Raw genomic sequence first — 16,496 nt, forward strand, 5'->3', positions numbered from 1 at the left:
AAAGCCTTTCCTCTCAATTTTCAAATTGAGTTGTAACTGTATAAATGAATAAATCTCATCCAAACTGGTTGGTATAATGAAAGAAGATATTTAGCTTAAGTACATAACTGATCTTGTCTGATCTCAAAAAGCTAAGCTAAGTCAGATCCAGTTAATAGTTAAACATATGACTAAAAAGTTGTAGGATAAGGTGGTATCTGTTAATTGATCAAACCTAATAAACAAACAAACAAACAAACAAACAAACAAACAAACACATACTGTACATATGTGAATTGAATCAGGGTGCACCTGTAATTATTAAAGACGTTTAACTAAAACCAGAGAAATTAAAGATCAATAGAAGAGAACGCAGATCATGGTTGAAATATTACCTAGTTTGGGTTTGGGTCATAAAGGATCTGCAAAGAAGCTTACAGAGCTCCCATTAGATTAAAGACCATCTTCAGCCATTGGGCCAATCACAGCTTCTTAACTTAGTGATTCATTGATATTTCAGGGTTAGATTCAATGTAGCATAGTAGTAAAAACTAGACGGAACTTTGATACTATATTACACTTTAAAAAAATCCTAATAACTCAAGGCTCTAACACGTGACGCCACAGACGCCCTACGTCATCGACCAGAGGCGTGGGAAATTGCTGAGAGGTGGGGATCCCATGTTTTCTTTGCTTGAGCGAGGCAGAATCCCGGATGCTGATTGGTTAAATGCCTCTACACGCTCGTGAGGCTCATTATTGGGTAGGACGATAAAAAGCGGAGCTCTGGATTGGCCGCTCAGACAGGGCTGGAGCCATTGCTGGGCGCGTCGATTGGTAGCGCAGTCGGACGGGGCGGGCGAGCGGTCATGGCGTGGTTATTTGGGCCGTACTGAGGAGAGCTCCCTTCTTTCTGTCGCAGTCGGGAAGGGGGTGGGCGCTACTGCTGCTACCGCGGCGGCGGCGGCTGACGGCACCGCGACAATGAAAGGCGCGCTGGCCAGCCCCGTGGCCGCCGCCACCGCTATGCAGGAGAGCTTCGGCTGCGCCGTCGCCAACCGCTTCCACCAGCTGCTCGACGACGAATCCGACCCTTTCGACATCCTCCGGGAGGCAGAGCAGCGCAAGCAGCAGAGCAAGAAGCGCGAGGAAGCGGCGGCGGCGGCTTTTTCAAGCACCGGCAGAAAACCTGGCCCCGGAGGAGTCGCTGCTGCCGCCGCCGCCGCCCCTGTCAAAAGAGAATCCCAGAAGGAGCGGAAAGGCTCCCCGTTCTTGCAGTCGGAGAGCCCTCCAGCACCCGGTACGGAGCGGGAGGGGGACGGGGGGAGGGCTTGCGTGGACCAGGAAAATGTGCTAAGCGGGTGACGCTGCCGGGAGTGGGAAAGCGGCCAGCGGTGCAGACCGAAACTTGACGGTCCGCTTCCCTTCTTTGAAACCCCCCCACACGCCACACTTTGCTCGTAGAGCCGGCGACTCGCATTGCAGCATTAGAACCGCCCCCAGTAAATCTCATTCCCACGAAATTCTAGGGAAATGAGCGGCGACCCCGAAGACTCGGAACGCGGGACCGTTTAACTCCAAGGCGCAGTGCCCCAAAGCAACGCGAGCAAGGAATAACTAGGATTGGTTTTACGAGGGCTGGCGCCGGTTCCGGCCCTTTGCAGACGCCCCCTCCCCCACCCCGAACGCACGTGCTTCCCTCCCTTTTTTTCTGCCTTTCGGTCGACTCTTCTCGCCTGAAAATAACCGCGAATCAATCTCGGCTTGGGAATGGAAAGGGAACGCGCGTGGCGGGGGGTGGGGTGGGTGAGAGGGTTCCTCCAACCTTGGCAACTTTTAAGAGTTGTGGACTTCGACTCCCAGAGTTCCTCAGGTGTATCTTGTATCTGAGGAATTCTGGGAGTTGAAGTCCACAAGTCTTAAAGTTGCCAAGGTTGGAGACCCACTTGAGTTACCGCATGGTTCCTCTTTCCGCGCGGGCCGAGGCGTGAGCTGTTGTGGCGTCTGGCCGACCTACCTACCTACATACCTACCTACCTACCTACATACTTGTTTGTTTTCCCAGTGGCGTTTACTGCAGGTGGTGCATGTGCTGAAAGCCAAGGGCGGCTCTAACTTGCCGTTTGTGCTCGGCCTCCGCCTTCAGATGTAATTAAACCGGGCTAGTCGGCGCCACCAGATAGCGAGAGCTTCCCCGCCCATCGCTTCATCAGCGGAAAGGCGCTTTCCAACCAAGCGGGGTTATGGCGTTTTTTTCTTCAAGACGGCGAGGACGTAGGAACTGGTTTGGGGCTCCCCGCAGCCGGAAAAGTGATGTCATGTTAATTTAGTGGAAACAATTTCACAACGCTTTGATGTTGTTGTTTTTTTAATTTTGAAATGACGTTCGGGCAACTGAAGGTTCGTTCATTAATTGAATCGTTGTTTAAAACTCTTTTCCCCCATATTAAAAGCCACTGGCCTTCCCTAACTTCTCATTGGAGTCATTCCGTGTTTCAGTGGATTATCATATATATATATTTTTTTAAAAGTGTATGAATGAAGGAAACAAGTAGCAGGATGTTTGCCATGAAAAATATGCCAGAAATAATTTGGATACTAGTGTTTTTCTTCCATTGTTGTTTATTAATGAAGCATAGTGCTATCTGCACCAATAAAATAAAAGTATTTTATTTTATATTTATTATTATTAAAGTATTTTTATTATACTACTGGCTTGAACTCGAACTAGTGGGAACTAGTAGTAATGGGTACTGCTAGTTCCACAGTGTATAGTCTTAGTCATAGTGGTTTTTTTAAATAGTTTTTATTGAGTTTTTAAAACAATACAAAAATATAAAAGACAATAACAAAGCACACAGACATCTTTACATTTTACATTTCTGTGACACTGAGGAAAAAAGAAATTTTATGCATGTATGTCAATTTATTATTAATCTATCACAATGATAATTTCCATTGGTGTTAATATTTACAATTACTGTTTATTTCTGGTTTCTTTCCAATTTCTAGCCACTTATAGAATGTAATGCTTCGAGTGCCTTAGGAAGTAGTCCTTGACTTACGACCACAATTGAGCCCCTAATTTATGTTAAGTGAGACATTTGTAGGGTGAGCTTTGCCTCATTTGCTGACTTTTCTTGTCACAGTTAAGTGAATCATTGAAGTTGATAAGTTAGCAACCCAGTTGTTAAGGGAATCTGGTTTTCCCAATGATTTTGTTTGTCAGAAAGTTGGATCACGTGACCTTGGGACACAGCAACTGTCATAAATATGAGCTAGTTGCCAATCATCTGAAATTTGATCACATGATCTTGGGGATGCTGCAAAGGTGGTAAATGAAAAAAATGATCAAGTCACTTTTTTCCAGTGCTGCTGTAACTTGGAATGGTCACTAAATGAACTATTGTAAGTTGAGGACTACCTGTACTCACACACACATGCTTTAAACCAGGGGTCTTCAAACTTGGCAACTTTAAGATTTGTGGACTTCAACTCCCAGAATTCTCTATGCTGGCTGGAGACTTCTGGGAGTTGAAGTCCACAAGTGTTAAAGTTGCCAAGTTTGAAGACCTCTGCTTTAAATGCTCAGAGATATTACCAAGCCGAAAGTTGGGATCTCCATAGATTATATTTATAAGCCTGTATGAAGCGGTTTGACTTATTTTCTATGAGGCCTTTAGTAGTGCAGTGGTGGGTTCCTATTGGTGTGGTAGGCAACTCCATTCTGGTAGTGGCAGCCAGATTATGCAATTTGCGTGCGAGACCGCTCTGGTGCCAGTCCGTTGAGTGACACCATCTTTTTCCTTGAATTTTTTGGGCTTTTTTGCAAAATATTTATTTATTATTTGGATTTCTATTATTTGAATTCTCGTGAGGGAACGCTCAGGTGCGCAAGATTTCAGCAAAATTGCCAAAATCGCATGTCTGCGTTTCCCCTTGTGAGATTTTGGTGCATTTTTGCTTCCTGCGCACACGCAGATGCAAAACTGCGCAAGGGATTTGTGTGCGGGTGTGTGCCCAAATCAAGAGGATGCCCACGCAGTGCACCAGTTTGCTGGTAAGTGCAATCTTCTACCGCTTTAGTGTTATAAGTAATGGTCTCAGAGTGCCACAGTTCTTAGTTATTATGTTACTCTTAGGACTCTCCTGAAACATAGAAACATAGAAGACTGACAGCAGAAAAAGACCTCATGGTCCATCTAGTCTGCCCTTATACTATTTCCTGTATTTTATCTTACAATGGATGTATGTTTATCCCAGGCATGTTTAAATTCAGTTACTGTGGATTTACCAACCACGTCTGGAAGTTTGTTTAAACGCTCAGAGATATTACCAAGCAGAAAGTTGGGATCTCCATAGATTATATTTATAAGCCTGTATGAAGCGGTTTGACTTCTTTTCCATGAGGCCTTTAGTTCAGTGGAAACATACAGGATGGCGATAGTGAAATTACAAGATACACTGATAAATTGTTTTGACGTGAAGAATCCCAGGCACTTGGGGTTTAGAAGAAAAGGAACTGTCTGCTGCCTTGTCTTCTTACAGAAATTCTTTATTACAGTAGTCCCTCACCTATCGCTGGTGTTACGTTCCAGACCCGGCCGCGATAGGTGAAATCCGCGATGGGGAATTTATCGACTGATAGTACTTATTTAAGTATTTATATTGTAATTGTTTGGTAAGTTTTCATTGTTTTAAGTGTTTATAAACCCTTCCCACACAGTATTTATTTTAGATATAGTATTTAAATACAGTATTTACAATTTTAGATATTTTTTTTTTGAAAAACCTGCCGATCGAGTTCGGCGGGCTGTTTAAATCTGCCGATCGACTTCCTCAGAAACCCGCGAACCAGCGAAGATCCGCGAATGATTTTTCTCATTAATATTTCTTGAAAACCCGTGATGAAGTGAAGCCGCAGTAGGTGAAGCGCGGTATAGCGAGGGACTACTGTATAGCAGTATTGATTTTCTATTACAGAATTATAATAATTTGTAGGGCTGTACATTTGTCTGGATTTGATAGCGATAGCCCCTGAAGGATGGAATGCCTCTTGGTAGTTTTTTAAAGCTAAGCACAACACTCACATATTAGTATTCCATTTTTTATACTATACACACAAGACAATATTTCTGCCTCCTAGTTTACCAACAGCAATAACAACCCTGTGCGCTGGGTTAAGCTGAGAAATAGAATGGCCCAAAGTCACCCAACCAGCTTTCATGGCTAAGGGAGGCCTAAAGTCCTCAGTCACCTGGTTTCTAGGCCAGCACCTTAATCATCACACTAAAATGGTTATATACAGTAGAGCAAATGACAGCTGCTTTGAGGAATTGCAAACAGATGAGACATCTGCACCCTCCAGCAATCTAAATGGCCTTTTATCCTTTGAATTTCAAGTTCTCCTAAGCTTTAGTAAGTTTCATGACTGTGGAAATTAAGTTGAGGTATACTAGTTAAAAGATATACCTGAACTGGCAGATTCTTTTTGTATTTCTGGATATGAGCCAAAACTAAAATAAACAAGTAAGGAATAAGAACACAAGCTGTTCTTTAAGATATGGGCACATTTTGGTCCAAACCACTCTTTTCCTCAGTCAGGGTCTGACCCAGGGGGTGGGTTCCACTTACCTTCACCATGCTTTGCATCACAATGTTTTATGCATGCCTGCACTCTGTTCACTTGTGCAATTTGCTTCTGTGCATGATCAGTACCTGGAACTGATCAGCTGTGCTTCAGGCAAAGGAATAAAGGTCAGTTTAAACCCCTGGGGCAGACAGAAGGGCCCTTTTAGAAGCAGCAGAACAAGAAAAACCTTCAAAACAGCAAAACAATTGCCAAAAATTCAAAAGAAAGAGCTGATGGTGCCCATGGACCGGTACCGACAGAACTGACCATCGCCATCTCACCAGTGGGTTGCTGATGGTTTGGGCGATCTGATTTAACTGGGAGGAACCCACCCCGGTCTGACCATCTTTTGAATAGCAAATGGATAGTTGGCTCTGTAGGAAGAGAATTTGTGATCTCTACAACAAGGTGAAGGCTTCATTAAGTTTGTCTAGCATCACCCTCGGTGGCTTTTAGAGTCTACAAAATGCACAAGATATTTAGAGTAGGGGGTGTGCAATCTTGGCAACTTTTAAGACTTGTGGACTTCAACTGGCTAGCTGGGGAATTCTGGATGTCCACAAATCTTAAAAGTTGCTAAGACTGGACATCTCTCAATATATATGTGTTGGGGTAACTGAAAGGATTGAAATTGATGTTTTTAAGGCAGAAACAGGCTACAGGTTGATCCGCCAATCCTAGTAGCAATTCCTATCAGACAACCTATTTCATTCCTTATCTGAGAGAGCTAATTAGCCCATGTCAAAGATTTATTATAAATGGCTTGATGAATTATAATTATGTAAGTTTAATTCTGCATTCTTTAAATGTTCTAGTTAATAACTTCCGGTACTGAATTTATCATGCTGCTGCAAAATCTTTTTCTAACAATTCTGTTTAGAGGCATGCAAAACTAATTGTTTTCATTTGGTAAAAGTTTATGTAGTTGTAGTCTCAAGCCTGTATTATTTAGCAATTCATGAATTTTTCACAAATTTTTGCAGGCGAGACAGTCTATATAATGCATCAAACAATTACATTTGTTTTTATTTTTTAAGAATTCCCAAATCCAATCTGGTATAATTGCTTTCCTGTCATAAATTATCTTTTTCCCCCCTATAGGAAATGTGAAAGTGGTGCATAAAACCACTTTGTCTTCAGAGCCATTTTGAATGTATAAAAAAGTACACTTTATCACAATGCACATATAATTTCTTCATTTTTTTTAGTATACAATGTCATACTGTTCTTGGTTTCCAAATTGAAACCATCTACCAAAGTTGAATTTCTTTCTAGATAACAAAGAACATTGGTTGATTTGCTCTTATTTTTCCTTAGCTTGTAAAATTGCCCTTGGTACCTGTCTCCCCCCCCCCCAAAAAAAAAAATAACTTGAGAAAGAGGGGGAGAAATACTTGTGTGAAGAAATGGCGCATTTTTATAGGATAAGAAATGTTAATATTTTCTGAATGGACATTTTCATGAAGTTAGGTTTAAATTAATTTTATTTATTTATATTCCATCTTTATTATTATAAATAACTCAAGGCAGTGAACATACCTAATACTTCCTCCTCCTCCTATTTTCTCCACAGCAACAATCCTTTGAGGTGAGTTGGGATGAGAGACCATAACTGGCCCAAAGTCACCCAACTGGCTTTCATGACTGAGGCAAGATTTTACTCAGTCTGCTGGTTTCTAGATTTCCTAAGGTTTTATATTATTATTTGTAATTTAAAACACATAGGGTTTATATTCCCAAAATGTTGTTTTAATTTTATAGTAGATGCAAGGATGTTTTAATAAATATAAAAGAACCTTCATGGATTAGAAGTGTTCAATTTACATGCAAATGTTGATGATATTTTGTTATTTTATTATACCTTTAAAAATATTTGTTTATTATATCCTACTTCATGTGATACATTCAGTAATCAAAATAATATATTAAAATACCTATAGTGAACATCAGCATATAAATGGGGAAAAAAGCTAATGTTAAAACTAATCATTGTAAGTTTGCTTCTTATATTTAATGTCAGCATATTTTATTAGAATTGATAATATACAATTCTGATATGTTCATACTATGATTTAGTTTTAAAATATATTTTTCATTCTCTAGCACAGTGTTTTTCAACCAGTGTGCCGTGGCACACTAGTGTGCTGCGAGACATGGTCAGGTGTGCCGCGAAGCTCAGCAAGAGAAAGAAAGAAAGCAAAAGAGAGAGAGAAAGAGAGAGAGAGAGAAAGAAAGCAAGAGAGAAAGAGAGAGAGAAAGAAAGCAAGAGAGAGAGAAAGAGAGAGAGAGAGAAAGCAAGAGAGAAAGAGAGAGAGAAAGAAAGCAAGAGAGAAAGAAAGAGAGAAAGAAAGCAAGAGAGAGAGAGAGAAAGAAAGCAAGAGAGAGAGAGAGAGAAAACAAGAGAAAGACAGGCAGGGAAGGACGGAGAGATAGAAAGAGAGCAAAAAAGAGAGGAAGAAAGGGAGAAAGAAAGAGGGATGGACAGATAGGGGAAGAAAGGAAGAGAGAGAAAGAGGGAGAGAAATAGAGCGAAAGGGAGGAAGAGAGAGAGATAATTTTTTGTCCAAACTTTTTTTAGCCCGCAGCTCAAAAAAGGTTGAAAATCACTGCTCTAGCAAATGGCATGATCAATATAACAAATAGGGTGTTCTGTTACATGGGCATTAACTCAGAGTACAGCTGTGTTCATTGAAGCTAAAATGTAAATAAGATGAAAATTAACTGTAGAATACAAAAAAGAAGCAGACTTTAATACAAATATAACAAATGAAGATTAAAAATTCAAAGGAAAAAAGGATAGAATAGTAGCATTTGGCAGATCTGTTTAAAAATTATTGCATAACATAATTCTATATATTTATTTATTGAGATATTTTTGTCAAGTTGTATTGAGTACTGCAATCATAATTAGGGCTCATTTAATCGGTTATTATTAAAAGTACAGTAATACTAGGAAATGTCCCAGCAGATGTACTTCAATCTATGGAATTTGGAATTTTAAAGGAGGTGGTTATGAATTATATAAGAATTGTCCTAATGATATTCAATTTTAGCTCAATTTAAATCTAAATTAAATTTACTTTTAAAAATACTGCAGTATTTTTACTGACTTGATTTAACTTACACCAACTTGATTGCCTTGTATTGAAGTATCCTGTTTGGACCTCTGCTTAATTATTCTATTCTGATTAATAATAGCTGTCTGCAATCTCCACTAACATTTCTCATAAATTGGATTTCTAATCTTCACGAAAGAAATGATTGACAAACTTTTAGTCAGCTTATTTATTCATGTCATCATTCAAAATGATGATTTTGCAAAGCTTCAAACTTAATAGTTTCATGCCAAAATTGAAATCTTCAATTAATCAAATTAAAAACAATCTCTAATTGTAATTTTATTTGAATAACACCTTGGAATATTTTCTAACTTTTGTAACAAATAAACTTTTTAGTGCAGTTCAGTCTTGAGTTGGTGAATACAAGCAGAATTGATAAAAGGTTTTTGATAACTGTCAGGGTGCAGTGGTTCTATATATTTTTAACAATTGGTTTGTTTACTGCTGCCCTTTAATTTGTTGTGCAAATATCCTCAGGCGACATCAGTTTTGTAAAAAGACTGTGATTTTGTTTGAGCTTAACAATGTTTGTTTGCACCTTGCTTTGAAAAGCTTTTGACTCTAACTCTGCATCAGAATTGTGGAATCTTAGTGTAAGTTAAAAATATATAGTGTGATAATATGATTAGTATCAGCTGGGCAACCAGATTAACTAAAATTTATAATGCAGAGTTACTCCGGATTAGTTGTATCCAGTCATCTGTGAGTGTTGGGCTAAAGTTGGTTTGTGAATTTTGTTTCATTGATCAGTCTAATTTGTGAGTAGAGTATGTCAGCACATTGAGATGTTCTTGAATGTTCAATAGCTGTTCATGTGTTCCTTTAATATAGTATGGTAGACACTTTCGTTTCTGATCAAAGTTATTTTTTTCTTCTATAAAAAATAGGTCATAGCCCTGAAGCCTACCTATGACAGAGAGAGAGGGAGAGAGAGAGAGAAGGAAGGCCAAAGGGAAGGAAGGAGGGAGGGAGGGAGAGGGAACTCAATTAAATGACTAAATCATTCAGTGACTTCTTGAAGTTATGACAGTGCTGGATGAGTGGTAGTTGCATCTGGTCCTTGAAATCTTGGCCATCCCAGCATCCTTATGGCCATATGATCATGATCTGGGCCCTTGGCAAATGGCTCATGTTTAGACAATGGTAGTATAGCATAGCCATGTGATCACAATTTGCCATCTTCCCGGCTGTCAACGGAGAAGCTGGATTTCACAAGTCACTCTGTTAAGTCTCTCCCAGCAACTCTGTACTCATAGAGCATTTTGACAGTCATCCATGCACCTCTGCCATCCTCATGCACTCTTCACAAATCTCGCTATGCTCCTGCCAAATCTCCTCACCCACTTGCACATGCCTATGCAACCTTCTCACACAGACCCCTTGTGCACTTTTCACATCCAAGCCTTATACCTGTGCCTTGTCTCCCCAGCTACCATACTTACATCCCCCTTTGCACTATTCTTGAAATTCGCTGTGCTTGTGCTATACCTCTTTTGTCACTTGCATACCCCCTTGCATCCTTTCTTAACCCTTTGCAACCGATGTTCCTGAGTTGTACATCCTCCTTGCTCCCTCTCCACTCGGCAACAGTCATTTATCAGCCTACTGGCCTGCTTACAAGCTGCATGGGACTTGCAACTTTCTGCCAATTTCCTCAATGTCTTTGCTTGTTGGAAGTCAGTGGGAAGTTGCAAGAAGATCCATTCTTAACAATTCAAACACCAACCTAATGACAGCAGTAGGGACTGGAGGGATTACTATTGCTAAGAGAGGCAGTTATGCTTTATGATTGCATCATTTAATAACGATGTTGTTGTTAAATATTGCAATTTCCAAGAAATTTCTCTATCACTTTGGTATATTTGCTGCTCTGAGTTGCCTTATGATCAAAGAAACTGATTGGGACAGAAATAAAATAGCATCAAAAGGAATAGGATTGGATGATTATAGTAAACACGGGACAGTTACACCTGTTTTAAACATGACTAATGTCACTAATCTAAATAGAGTGGTACCTCTACCTAACAACGCCTCTACTTAAGAACTTTTCTAGATAAGAACCGGGTGTTCAAGATTTTTTTTGCCTTTTCTTAAGAACCATTTTCTACTTAAGATAGAACCCAAGCCCAGAAAAATTTCCAAGGAAATTTGAGAGTGGCACAAAGAACCGGCCATTTTCCCACCATTCCCTGGCCATCTCAGATTTTTCTGGGCTGCCAGAGGAGCCCTTCAATGGCACTTAAGGAGGCTTTGGCAGTCCAGATCGAACAAAGCATTTTCCTTTCTCTGGGTGCTTAGAGAGCGAATAAACCACTGTGGTGACTCCCTCGCGCTGCCTCCCATACACCTGGCGCGAGGTTGCCTCCCAGAGCGTCTGGGCACTGAAAGGCAAAAGGGCACTTTGCCCCAGCCGGATCAACTCAGCTTCAGTCAAACTGAGGAGTCACCACAGTGAAGGAAAGGCAACGGCTACAAAGCAAGCGGGTGAGCGAGAGGAGAGGGGAGCCCTTCAGCATGGGCAGGAAGAGGAAGCAGGTAGCTTTCGGTCAAAGGAGCAGGAGGTTCCCCCCTCTCGCCTGCCTGGGTTTCTCTCTCTGGCGCAGTGTATGGGAGTCAGCCTCGCGCCGGCTGTATGGGAGGTGCGTGCTCCTCCTTGCCGCCTCAGAGTATCTCTTTTTAAAAAACATCTTAAAGCTTTGGATTTTTTTGATTCCACTCACCTCACCTTCTTCGTTCAGCAGTGACTGTCCTCCTCCTCTTCTTCCTCCTCCTCCTCCTCCCACCCAAATTCTGAGCTTTTATTTCTTTCCTATTGGGTTTGCACACATTATTTGCTTTTACATTGATTCCTATGGGAAAAATTGCTTCTACTTACAAACCTTTCTACTTAAGAACCTGGTCACGGAATGAATTAAGTTCTTAAGTACCACTGTATGTTGGTTTTCCACAGGCCAAAAGCGAGCTCCAAAAAGAGGAGAACAACAGGGTTGGAATGAAAACCGAGGTACGGACATAAAACAAGATTTTGAATGGAAACCTTTCCATCAATACTCTCCTCATGAAATGGAAAGACAAGGAGAGTTTACACTAGAAAGGTATGTCTTGTTGAAGGATTTATTATACATTTGTCAATTTGGAAAATGTAAAATCAGTTGCTAAGAAAAATTAAACTTTTTTTAAAAACAATGTGAACGGTTAATGCAGATAGTCCTTGGATTATGACAGCAGTTGGGACCAGAAATTTTGTTGTGCAATGTCATGTCGCATAACTTAGTGGCAATAATCCCAGCAGTTGCCATCATAATTCCAGGACTTCACAGATTGTTAAGCAGGAAGAGATTGGAGTTCCAGAAAAGGAAGACTGTGAGTGCTGCAGAGTGCGGGTGAGGGACGCAGGCAGCTATTACCTATTAGAGACAATGACCAGGAATCATGGATGGGTGTGTCAGCGAGGGCTGAGTTGAATGCTGTGGAGTGTGAGTGGGCAGGTGCCATGGAGCAGGGGTCTCCAACCTTGGCAACTTCAGGACTTGTGCACTTCAACTCTGGAAGTTGAAATACACAAGGTTGGAAACCTCTGCTATGGAGTATGAGATCTTTAGTGGTTTTTCTTGGGAGCAACTTAAGGGAACAAGTTGTTCGCACAAAAATGGAAAGCAAACAATACCAACCGAAGGAAAATTTTGGATTGCGCAGAAATGAATAGATTAGCAATAAAAATTAAGGATAAGGAGGTTTTGGAATATTATAATGCATGGGTAAAATTTTACGAATGGATAGAAAAGGAATATAGATAGAGACTAAACTATTATGATTAAAAGAAAAAGAAAATGGAATAGAAATTGAAGCAACCCAGAGGACAGAACTATACTCAGGAAGGTAGCATTAGATTAATATGGTAACATGTACTGAAAATAAAGACTATTATAACTATAGATGTAATGTTAAATAACAAGTAATTTTAAACGTAATGTTGATAGCTTAAGCATGGGAAAATGTTATCAGTCTATTAAACATAATATATATTAGAATCAAAATCACTCAGGGAAGAGTTTGGAAGGGAAAGAGGAAGTAGGAAGGAAGAAAAGGGAAGGAGGAGGGGGAAGTAGGAAGGGGGAGAGAAGGACTAAGAAGGTAGGTAGGGGAGAAGGAGATGGAGAGAGGGGAGTGTGAAGAAAAAGAAAAAAATGATTAGTAACAGCAAGGCTAGGTGTAAAAACAGTTTATTTTTATTTTTTATTAAACACTGTTATTGAACACTCATTGATTTTAAAATGTATATGCTATTGATATATTTTTAAGGTATATGTATAGAAGCATATATGCAAACTGGAGAACAATTAAAAAAACTTTTTTTAAAAAAAAGAAAGGAACACGTTGTGACCTTTCCTGAGTTTACTTATTGACTTTGCTTGTGGGACATGGTCGGGGATGGTCGCAAATGGTTTATCACATGACCCTGAGATGTTGCAAATGTCACAAGCTGGTTAACCAAGTGCAAATATCACAATCACGACAGCAAGATTATTACAACAGCTGGAATTTCAAGGACCAGTACTACTTGTTCAGTGCTATTATGACTTTAAATGGTTGCTGAATGACCGGTATTAATTAACTCCACGATTATCTGTTAAAAAGACATGTAAAAAGTACATCAAGGTAAATACAAATAGTAAGATTACAAATTAAATGCAAACTGCAATATAAACTAAATAAGGAATCTAATATATCAGGAAAATTACAGTTTTCTAAATATCATTAATTGTTTTTGGAATTATAAAAGGTATTATCACTTAAAATTGTAAACATCGCTATTAATTTTTGAGCTAAAATTATCATGTTAGGAGCCATATTCACAATATAATAATCAACTAAAATTATAAGATGTAATAAGTTGAATACCAGGAATCCAGTTTTCTGTAAAGTTGAAACATAAAGTCTATTCATGGAAAAATTTATATTTGAAATTGATACAAATATGAGATTCTGTACTAGGATTGAAAACTTTAAAGGTAGAAGTCTGCTATTCTCAGCTGGTATAATTATATATTATATTGACATCCTTTGATCTCGAAAGGCCATGGTATCATGCTCTAGATTCCCCAGAGCATGAAGCCTCGGTAGGTCGGTATGGAATTTTTTAAAAAAATTAGCATCTCTTTGTAGTATTATTATTATTATTATTATTATTATTATTATTATTATTATTATTATATGGATGATCTCTGGTGGGTCCAGGACAGGGGCTTGTCCTCTGTCCTTGTGCTTCTTGACCTCTTAGTAGCGACCATGGTATCCTTCTGTACCGGCTGGGGAGGTTGGGAGTGGGAGGCAGTGTTCTTCAGTGGTTCTCCTCCTACCTCTTTGGTCGGTCACAGTTGGTGTTAGTGTGTGTGGGGGTGTTTCAGAGGTCGACCTCTAGGTCTCAGGGATCGGTCCTCTCCCCCCTGCTATTTAATATCTACATGAAACCATTGGGGAAGATCATCCAAGGGCATGGGGTGAGGTATCATCAGTACATCGATGATACCCAGTTGTACATCTCCACCACATGTCCAGTCAGTGGAGCGGTGGAAGTGATGTGTCGGTGCCTGGAGGCTGTTGGGGTCTGGATGGGTGTCAACAGGCTCAAACTTAACCCTGACAAGACTGAGTGGCTGTGGGTTTTGCCTACCAAGAACAATTCCATCTGTCCGTCCATTACCCTGCGGGGGGAATTACTGACCCCCTCAGAGAGGGTCCGCAACTTGGGCATCCTCCTCGATCCATAGCTAACATTAGAGCACAATCTTTCAGCTGTGGCGAGGGGGGCGTTTGCCCATGTTCGCCTGGTGCACCAGTTGTGGCCCTATTTGGACAAGGAGTCACTGCTCACAGTCACTCATGCCCTCATCACCTCGAGGTTCAACTACTGCAAAGCTCTCTACATGGGACTACCTTTGAAAAGTGTTCGGAAACTTCAGATCATGCAGAATGCGGCCGCGAAAGCTATCATGGGCTTTCCTAAATATGCCCATGTTTCATTAACACTCCGCGGCCTGCACTGGCTGCCAATCAGTTTCCACTCACAATTCAAAGTGTTGGTTACGACCTATAAATCCCTACATGGCATCGGACCAGAATATCTTCGGGACCGCCTTCTGCTGCACAAATCCCAGCGACCGATTAGGTCCCACAGAGTTGGCCTTCTCCGGGTCCTGTCGACAAAACAATGTCGTCTGGCGGGACCCAGGGGAAAAGCCTTCTCTGTGGCGGCCCCGGCCTTCTGGAATCAACTCCCCCCGGAGATTAGGACTGCCCCTACCCTCCTTGCCTTTTGCAAACTTCTGAAAACCCACCTATGTCGCCAGGCTTGGGGAAATTGACATACCCCTAGCTGTTCCATTTCATGTATGGTTTGTTTGGATTGTATGACTGTTTTATAATGGGCTTTTTATAATTGTTTTTAATATTAGATTTGTAATTCTGTATTATTTGTTGTGAGCCGCTCCGAGTCTTCAGAGAAGGGGAGGCATAAAAATCTAATAAATTATTATTATTATTATTATTATTATTATTATTATTATTATTATTATTTGTGGTTTAATGTAGGATTAGGACTATTTATTGCTTGCTTTTCTATATAGGTAGTCATTAACATTAACAATTCATATAGTGATAATTTAAAGCTATAATGTTGGCAAAAAGTGATTTATGACCATGTAAAAAATGGTTTTACACTTACAACAGTTGTAGCATCCCCGTGGTCATGTGATTTACATCTGGATACTTGACTACTGACTCACATTTATGATGGTTGAAGTGTCCTGGAGTCATCTGAGCATCTTTTTGTGATCTTTCTGACAAGCAGGTGTCAATAAGGAAACCAGATTCACTTAACGTCCAGGTTACTAATTATTCACTTAACAAAGGTGGCAAAAAAGTCATGAAAAGGAGCAAAAGTCACTTACCAGATTTCTTACTTACCATAAATCTTGGGCTCAACTGTGGCTGTAAGTTGCGGACTACCTGTAAATGTACCATGGATGTTCTAGTGTTGAGATTCTCTCAAGTGCAAAATGAATGAAAGAAAACTGAAATGATAAACTTGTTCAGTGCTGCATTTGGAATATTGACAGAGCTTATTGAAAATGCCTTTAATTATTCTAGACCAGAGATCTTCAAACTTGACAACTTTTAAGACTTGTGGATTTCAACTCCCTGAATTCTGGAAGTTAAAGTCCACAAGTCTTAAAGTTGTCAAGTTTGGGGACCCCTGTACTAGATAATGACAATGACAATGAGATTTAAGGACCAAGATGTGATAGTACTATCTTTTATTTAGTAAACAACTGAAGGATGATTCATTTGTTTTCAGACCAATAGAGCGCTTTGATCGGGAAAGGCCAATGAGAGGTCGTGGGGGAGGAAGAGGTGGATTACGAGGCAGAGGCATGAATAGGACCTTCAATGGCTTTGACCAAAGAGGGAAGCGAGAATTTGACCGGCAGAGCGGGAGTGACAAAACGTAAGTGCTGCTTTGTATGTGCATTTGTCGTTTTTATATCAAACTTTGAACTTATTGCTAAGAAATGTGAGGTTGGCTCCCTGTCTATTATCCTTTTCTCAACAAACAAAATATTATATTCGGACAGGAATTTGGCATGAAAATTGGCTTTGCTGTTCTATGACTTGTAATTGATAAACAAAGAAAACATGTATTTGTTTTGTTAATGTGTAAAACTTTTTAATAACTGTTGGCTGCTGTCCTGGAATTAGATGGTCCA

The 16,496-nt window shown here is 40.2% G+C and overlaps 1 protein-coding gene across 1 annotated transcript in view; it reads left to right on the forward strand.

The window, feature by feature from the left end:
* The first annotated feature begins 618 nt into the window (after window positions 1-618).
* Window positions 619-16,496, forward strand: part of HABP4 (hyaluronan binding protein 4) — a 29,442-nt gene continuing 13,564 nt past the window's right edge. The window contains exons 1-3 of the mRNA XM_070742802.1: window positions 619-1,279; window positions 11,681-11,825; window positions 16,088-16,237. Coding sequence (XP_070598903.1) covers window positions 964-1,279; window positions 11,681-11,825; window positions 16,088-16,237 — 611 coding nt within the window. The 5' untranslated portion in view covers window positions 619-963. The remainder of the gene's footprint in view (window positions 1,280-11,680; window positions 11,826-16,087; window positions 16,238-16,496) is intronic.

The sequence above is a fragment of the Erythrolamprus reginae genome, chromosome 2 (genome assembly GCF_031021105.1).
Source record: "Erythrolamprus reginae isolate rEryReg1 chromosome 2, rEryReg1.hap1, whole genome shotgun sequence".
Lineage (NCBI taxonomy): Eukaryota > Metazoa > Chordata > Lepidosauria > Squamata > Dipsadidae > Erythrolamprus > Erythrolamprus reginae.